The 8,713-nt window shown below is 47.0% G+C and overlaps 1 protein-coding gene across 2 annotated transcripts in view; it reads left to right on the top strand.

The window, feature by feature from the left end:
• The first annotated feature begins 4,213 nt into the window (after positions 1–4,213).
• The window catches only part of KCNK13 (potassium two pore domain channel subfamily K member 13), an 80,264-nt gene continuing 75,764 nt past the window's right edge, over positions 4,214–8,713 (top strand). For both annotated transcript variants that reach the window (XR_001874601.1, XM_017813917.1), the window contains exon 1: positions 4,214–4,553. Coding sequence is in view for 1 of the 2 variants with exons in the window: in XM_017813917.1 (XP_017669406.1) it covers positions 4,214–4,553 (340 nt within the window). In the remaining variant the exon portion in view is untranslated. The remainder of the gene's footprint in view (positions 4,554–8,713) is intronic.

Below are 8,713 nucleotides of genomic sequence, written 5' to 3'. Positions count from 1 at the left end.
GCAAAGTGACTTCCAAAAGTGGAAGTTGTTCTTGAGGACAGCTCTTTAAGAGCCCTTTATAGGGGCTTCTAAGCCCTGTCTATCTCTGCCTCACTTTTCCAATTGTAGAAATTAATTTGCAAATACCTTCAAATAAAAGTGCCCCTATAGGGTGTTCCCTAACTATAAGTGAACTGTTGTCTTCCCCAAGAGGACTCGAATGCCACACTTCAGCAACTGAAGTAAAAGAGATGGAAAAAGTTTTCACATTTCTCATTTTTTGAAAATCTGTTTTATATAGCCAGGTTCAGCCATCTTATCTGCTAAGTGCCTTCTGGTTTGTGAAGGCAAGGAGCAGCATTCCAGCTGAACATGAGCAGCAGTGTGCTCGGGTGGCCAGGGAAGCCAGTGGCATCCTGGCTTGTACCAGAAATAGTGTGGCCAGCAGGACCAGGGCAGTGATTGTCCCCCTGTACTCAGCACTGGTGAGGCCACACCTTGAACCCAATGTCCAGTTCTGGGCCCCTCACTGCAAGACAGACCTTGAGGTGCTGGAGTATGTCCAGAGAAGGACAGCAGAGCTGGTGAAGGGTCTGGAGCACAAATCTTATGAGGAGCAGGTGAGGGAGCTGGGGGTGTTTAGCCAGGAGAAAAGGAAGCTCAGGGGGAAACTTATCACTGTCTGCAACTACCTGAAAGGAGGTTGTAGCAAGGTAGGGGTTGGTCTCTTTTCCCACGTAACAAGTGACAGGACAAGAGGAAATGGCCTCAAGTTGCACCAGGTGAGGTTTAGATTGGATATTAGGAAAAAATCTTCACAGAGGGTTGTCAGGCACTGGAACAGACTGCCCAGGGAAGTGATGGAGTTAAGATCCCTGGAGGTATTAAAAGATGTGTAGATGTGGCACTTGGGATATGGTTTACTGGTGGACTTGGTAGTGTTAATGATTGTGGCTTGGACTAAATGATCTCAAGGTCTTCTCCAACCTAAATAATTCCATAACTCCCTATTTCATATTCCTGCTCCTCTAGCAGAATGTTTCATTATGTATAAAGTTTGCTCAGGAGTATATTTCAGCTCTCCCATAGCTCCTCCCAAGATAATTAGTGATTTTTGGTTAAGTGTACCAGCTAATCACTTCCAAAGGAGATCTCTAATTAAAAAGTAATTGACCCTATGAAAGAGTGAGAGTAACTAAATCCCTACATGAGTCTTCCAAATAATTTGATGATGCATTAATAATAAATCTATTCTGACCAGACATTTGTTGGTAATCATTACTAGTGACTGTAGCTTTCTTAATTACAGGGTTGTCATTCAATATTATCAACAGAATGAGTAAGTACATTGATTTTTTTCCTATTATTTTATAATGGATTGACCACCACCAATCTGTTGTCACTAAATGCCCCCACACACAGACACCGGGGAGCTGTGAGCTTGTGGTGCTGAGGGGTAGGACAGACATAGCAGGTTTCCTGGTAATGATGCCACAAGTGGCTGTACTGAGGTTAATGGCAATGCTTTCAGGGCTCAGGCTCTCAAGATGCGAACTTAGCTTTGGGGTTAGTTTAAATATCAGCAACATTTAACAACTTTTTTTACCTGAAACTAAAAGATTAATTTTATTTTTTAGCTTATGCCAGTGAACACATTGCATTTTTTTATTCAGCCTTGCTTAAACGTTCTGAATGGGTGACTGCATCATTACACTGTGCTCTCCACACACTCCAGTTTTTCGAGGTACCTACCCAAGAGCAATGGAAATGGTGACCTTTGTTACACAAAAGTATTCTTTAGAGTAAGTACCTTAATTAAAACAGGGGAATAAAGGAAGAAAAGGAGCTTAAAACAACAAAAGGTGCCACGCCTTTGATATTTGCCAGCCTTTTCTCATTTTCTTCTTCAGGATTCCAGTCAATATTAACTCACTCTTGTTCTATCGCTTAAAAAGCCACTTTTTTGAAAGATGATTAAATCACTGCATATCCTTCATAGTGTTTTAGTTTGGTGAAGATCAAATTTGACAAATTAAGGGAACTTGCAACGTTTGATGACCAGTGACAGTGGTAAACTTCATTGTCTTTCAAAACTGTGCCAGATGGTTTTACCTGCATTAATGTGATAACTCCCTCTATGCCCAAGACCAACACCAAAATAACTATTCCACACTAACAAAATAATATGTAAATAAGGAGGAACTCAATAACTTTGAATAATTTTCCTTGGATAATCCTTAGGACAGTGTGATTGTTATTCACATTCCTTTGGGCAATCACATTGATGTCATGGTTGTAAACAGTTAAAGGCTCCTTTTCCCACTGTGCTAACCCAAGCCACCCTAGAACAGCTTTCGTGGGTGGAGATTTCAGCGTGGACTGAGGGTGCTCACTCAGTTCTGCTGCCTATTCTGGCTGGGAGCACACTGATTGAGTTCTGTCTTCTTTCTGGATGGCAAAGACTGGCAATAGGTTGGATTTTTTTTACTCTAATAGGAACTATTAATAATTTTAAAGATATACCAGCACTTTTTATGGAAGCATGTGGTTACCTTTAGCACTTGTCACAGAGTCTGGTTAATTTGACTGGCATCTCGTTTTTCTATTTTTCACTATTTAGTGTCTTCCAGCATCGCTGCTAATTTTGATTGCCATATGTTAGTCTATACTGAAGATTAATGATGAGGGAATAAAAACTTGCAACATGATGTACGTATGTATAACAACTAGGAAAAAAAATGATGAGGACGCATGAATCCTATTCATCCTTGGCTGTTGGTTTACTGTGCAACATGAGGAAAGGACATGGCTTTTCCCTGTCTGTGCTGCCCAAGCAGCTGTTGCCATGCAGCTGGTGATCCTATCCCAAACACTGGCAGAGAACTGCCCACAGTGCACCCCCAGGGCTCAGACCAATACCCAAATATATCTCAGGCTATGAGACCATCAATGGCTCTTAAAACCATTATCTACCATTGTGTGGGATTTCTAATTGCTAAGACCTTAGAGTTCATTCCCATTGCATTTTGACTGCAACATAATTAGGAAATAGAAATAGAAAAGAGGTGAAGGGGAGTAGATGTTACAGTAATAGCTCATTAACCTGATTTTAAAAAAATATATGTAGGTTGTCTTTCACTGGAAAGTGTTTATATACTAATATGTTTAACAGAGCTGAATTCTAGCTTCCAGTTATTTTAAAGTAGAATTCAGCACTGTACTAACTGCCAGATATTGCTGAGTTTAGCTTTTTCTTCTTGTAGTAAGAATATTACCAGAAGATTTGGATCAAGAGCTCTTTGAACCTGCAAATAACGCCTTTTTAAACCACATTGCAGCTGGAGAGCTGCCTCTGTCTTCCCTTCACGACTTCCCTTTGACTGCCCAGCGCTGGAGGATGAAGATGTAACACCTTGTCGGGAAGGCGATGGATAACCAGATCTGTGGAGAAGGAGGTGCCCTCTTTTGGCAAAGGGCGGTAATTTTTATGGCTTTGATACTAGAGGCATATCACCGACTGAAGGGTTTCACTCCCGATCTTTCTAAGAGGCGCCGTTGCCTGGAGCGCTCCTCGACTCCACGGCCGGGGCTGAGCACAGGCCGGGAGGGAAGGGGGAGCCCCTTGTCCCTGTGAGAGGTGGAGGCAGCGGAGCGGCCCGCCCTGCCAGCTGCTCTCCTGGAGCTCCGGGGACACCCTCGGGGACGGCGGCCGCGCCTCTGCCGCGGGGAGCGACCCTCGGGGCGGTGGAGGACACCGTCGGGGGCGCGACCCGGGCGGAGGAGCCCCGCGGCGGGGGAGGGCGGCGGGGCGAGCTGGCGCGGATCCCGCCTCGCCCCCGCCACCAGGCAGGAGGCGCCTGGCGATGCCTGTCCCTGCGCCCCGCTCCGACGTGCTCGGGGCGGGGGCAGGAAGGGGATATGAAACTGGCGGGCATGGGAGCCCGGCGCGGCGGGCGGTGGGGCTGAGAGGCTCTGCGGGACGGGACGGGACGGGGACGGGCGGTTCCCTCGCCCGCAGGATGCGCTGCAGCCCGAAGCGCGTCCGCCGCGCCCTGCCCCCGGGGCGAAGGTGCCGGCCGGCTCCCCGGAGCGCTGTTCGCCGCCGCCGGGCTCCGCGGCGCCCTGAGCCCCACAGCCCCGCGCACGGCGGGCGGGCGGTGCCGTGATGCCCGGCGGCGGCAGCGGGGCCCCGACGTAGCGTGGCGGCGCGGAGCCCGGTCCCGCGGGGCGGAGGATGGCGTGTGGCGGTGGCTGCTGCTGCTCCAGCGCGGGTCGCCTGAACGCGGACAACGCGCGGTTCCTCCTGCTGGCGGTGCTGATCCTGCTCTACATGCTGTGCGGCGCCGCCGTCTTCTCGGCCATCGAGCTGCCCACGGAGCGGGAGGCCAAGGAGCGCTGGGAGGAACGGCTGGAGAACTTTACCCGGCGCCACAACCTCAGCCGCGCCGAGCTCCGGCTCCTTCTCCGGCAGTACGAGGAGGCCAACGTGGCCGGCATCCGTGTCGATGACATCCGGCCCCGATGGGATTTCACCGGCGCTTTCTACTTCGTGGGCACCGTCGTTTCCACTATCGGTGAGCGGCGGGACGCGCTGGCGGCAGCGGCGGGACGGGCGGGGACCGGGGCGGCGGTGGCGAGGCCAGGGCGGTGGGGCCGGGGATGCGCAGCCCCTTTCCTCCTCCCCAGCTCCCGGGCTCACAGCAGGCTCCTGCCTGTGCCGGGCATGTTTCTGTCTCCTCGCTGCTCCTTTTTTGCCTTCTCCTGTCAAAGAGGCGCTGCCGCGGTCGCACCACGCTTGCGGGAAGCGCTCGCCTCTGGGAGCGCCCCCGGAGCCTCGGGCAGCACCGGCTGGCGCTGGGGGTCGTGCTCCGGGCGGGCAGGGCAGCGGACACCACACTATTCCCCTCGCCAGTCACTTGCCTGCGCGGAACAACTTGTCCGGGATGCGGTGGCAGACTTTGTGAGAGATCAGCACACCCAAAGCCGAAAGCTCTAAACGATCGCTGTATGTCTTTAAATTCTGGGAAATCTTATAGCAAATCTTAGATCTGGACGTAGATTGTTTCATAGGCTGTAAGATCAGAAGGGCCCTTTCTGAGGATTATTTGGTTCTAACAAGAACCATGAAACAGATTTTATGGTGTCCAGCTGCAAAGTGTGCAACTTGGAAAGGCTGGGTTTCAAACCACTTGGCTTTTCGCTCTTCAGGCTCTCCGAGGCAGAACTATCAAGTCAGTGGGCACAGCTTATTTTGCTGTAATAATAAATAAGTAAACCCAAGTTTATTCTGGCTGAAGGAGCCTTCAGGGGAAGGTGATACTGAATAGAAATTCCGAGGGGTCTGACAGGTGTACATTAAGATTAAAAGGGATAGCACCAGGAACTGACATAAGCACCCCAGGGAGCCTATGGGTGTCAACAGAAAGACTTCGTTCGAGCAGCTGCAGACAGCTAAAAGCCTTGTTAAAATGGAGCTTGCTTTAGTTAAAGACAGGCAGTCTGTGTGCAGTTGCCACTGTGACAAATGGGGTCACTAAATCTTAGTAACAGTATATCCAGTTCACATTAGACTCCCTCCACAAGTGAAACGCACGCTGAGGTGTGAATGTTTAATCCCCAACAGCAATTCTTCAGGAAATCTCTATTAACAGTTTTTTCCTGAAGAGCAGTTTAGAGATGCCTTGCTTTTTGTGGTATGTGTGAGAGTTTGTGCTGTCCTGCAGCACACTCCTCCCTAATACTGACTTTTTTAGGTCTGGGGTTATTCTGTTGTTAAAGGTGTCATCGATTTGGTTTAATATTTCCTCAAGGCCTCAAGATTGGGTGTTTTGTGTCCTTAGACCTAAAGTCTGTAGGACGCAAGAACTATGCTTCACTGTTCTGCTGAACTGGTGATTTAGAGTAACTTATAACATTGTTAAGCCCATTTTTGTGAATGTCTGTAATTTGTTTGCCACTGTAACATCTCACTTAAAGCATGCTTCTTGTGTGATCAAAATAAAATGTTTATACTAACCTTCGCTACAGCCATAAAATCGTATAAAGAGCCAGGATCATATCTCAAAAATCCACCTTGTTTGTCTGTGTTCCTAGAAGAGGTCAGTTATATGTGACTTCTTTTTTTTGTGATAGCTATTGTCCAAGCTGCCATTTCATACCTGCACTGCTGGAGATTCCACAGCTTCCACAAGGAATCCAGCCTTGTTCATTACTACTCTGAGGTTTTCCTGATGTCTACCTTACTGCAGTTCAGTGACTTGCGTTATTTTTGTCTTGCCATCCTTCATACCCAGAGAATGGCCTCTTAGGTACTCAAAGACTGTTGTCAATGTGTCCCTTCAGTCTTCTCTCAATTCAGAAAACCACAGTGTTGTAACCCCTTTTTCCAGTGATACAGTTGCTTCTCACATGTTAATAGTTCTACATTAATATATGTCTTCTATAAATGAGATTGGTAAGGAGAGAAGTGTATCTGTGGTATTACTAACTGTAGTTGCTCACAAACAGAAGTATCCACTTATCCACTCGCACTTTTTGGTAATTTCTCTGGCTTGCTGATTTCCATTGCCCCTATTTTACAGCTCCATCAGTGTTTCTGCAGAAAAGTCCTCAAGACTCCTTTTTCCTTTAGACTCTGTATGGTCTGTAGCCTTTGGCAATTTACACCCTTTCCCTTCTTTTTACCTGACATTGCTTTTCTAAGTCTTATCAATGGTGGCACTTTCTCAATGTGTTTTATGAATTGCATCATTCTTTCTTAATCCACTCAGTGTGATTGCACACTTTCATCGTATCAATGGTGATAGGACCCGAGGGAATGGCCTGAAGTTGTGTCAGGGAAGGTTTAGGTTGGATATTAGAAAAAGGTTCCTCACCCAGAGGGTGGTTGGGCACTGGAACAGGCTCCCTAGGGAAGTGGTCACAGCACCAAGCCTGACAGAGTTCAAGAAGCATTGGGACAATACTCTCAGGCACATGGTGCAACTCTTGGGGATGGTCCTGTGCAGGGCTAAGAGTTGGACTTGATGATCCTTGTGGGTGCCTTCCAACTCAGCATATTCTGTGATTCTGTGGCATACCTCTTTCGTAATCTTCTCAGTAGCACTTCTGCTTTGTGAGACTGATTGTGCATTTCAATGCTTTAACTTAGCTTGTGCTGCGGGCTGGGCTCTCCAGGCATTCACAGGATCCTACTTCGACCAGGTCCCCTCAGATGTGCCACTCAGGAGCATTTTCCTGCAGGTTCTGCAACCACACTCGTGTGTCAACCATACTGGTGTCCTAACAATAGATTTTATTTTACACACCTAAAATTGAGGGAGCCACAAGGATCATCAAGTCCAGCTCCTGGCTCTGCACAGGACACCCAAAGAGTCAAACCGTGTACCCGAGAGCACTGTCCCAATGGTTCTTGAACTCTGTCAGGCTTGGTGCTGTGACCACTTCTCTGGGGAACCTGTTCCAGTGCCCAACCACCCTCTGGGTGAAGAACCTTTTTCTAATGTCCAATCTAAACCTCCTCTGACATAACTTCAGGCCATTCCCTCAAGTCCTGTCACTGGTCACCACAGAGAAGAGATCAATGCCTGCCTCTCTGCTTCCCCTCATGAGGAAGTTGTGGACTATGAAGAGGTCTCTCCCTAGTCTCCTCTTCTCCAGGCTGAATAAACCAAGCTACCTCAGCCGCTCCTCATAAGGCTTCTCCTCTAAGCCCTTCACTGTATTCATGGTCCTCCTTTGGATGTTCTCTAATAGTTTAATATCTTTCTTGTATTGTGGTGACCAAAACTGCACACAGGTCTCGAGGTGAGGCCGCACCAAAACAGGGTAGAGCAGGACAATCACCTCCCTTGACTGGCTGGCGATGCTGTGCTTATTTAAATTTGTGCAGCACAAGGTGCCTTGTTCTCCTACCTAACATCTTTCTTCTTTAAATATTGTTTTTCCAGAAGGTATTGAAACAATCCTGCTGGTCTTCATTATGTAAATAGAGCAGAACAGGTTTGAGTTTGGATTTTTTTCAGTTTTTTGTGTTTTTTTTCAAACAATGTAGCATTTGCATTAAGAGGACTTTCATTAAAGATAAAAAATAAGTCACTCAATAGGAGTGTTAAAAGTGGAGATACAAAAGAAAAAGGAGCAAAAAGGCTTTTCCTGTTCCAAGAGGAAACCGATAGCAGCTAGAAAGATGAAATTAGAAGGAGGGAAGGGAGCTGGCAGAGTAAAAAAAAAAAAAAAAAAAAAAAAGAGAATGTTTCCATGTTTCCTCTCTCATTTTGATACTTTGAGAAGACAGTTTTGTCTCATATATGAGACAAAAAAAGTCTTCGATTAATTATAAGCCATCTTTAAAAGTGTTGTAATACACCTGCACTGACAGCCTTGAGAGCCTAAAAGACCTGTGTTCTCTGAGAATGAGGATGGGGCTGATTCCTTTCTCTTCAGCTTGGGAAGGTGCCTCAGGAGAGGTATCTCTAGAGCAAAAGGCTTTTTAGGGAAGTTACAGGTAAACTGAGGCCGTTTACTTTCCTTACAGAGACTACCAAGTAGTTGTCAACTCACTTAAATTGTAATTGCCATCAGCCTAGGACTGCATCTGTTAATAAACTAGAACATTCTCCACCCTTGAAAGACAAGCTTAACTGAATGGTTCACTCTTAAATTTACTGAAAGCTTTCTGTAATATATGACAAATCTGTATAAAGCAAAGATGTAGGGAAAATGTGAAAAAGAG

This window comes from Lepidothrix coronata, unplaced genomic scaffold (genome assembly GCF_001604755.1).
Source record: "Lepidothrix coronata isolate B3197 unplaced genomic scaffold, Lepidothrix_coronata-1.0 Scaffold43, whole genome shotgun sequence".
Taxonomy (NCBI): domain Eukaryota; kingdom Metazoa; phylum Chordata; class Aves; order Passeriformes; family Pipridae; genus Lepidothrix; species Lepidothrix coronata.
Note: the sequence above shows the minus strand (reverse complement) of the source record. Positions and strands in the feature narration are given on the sequence as shown.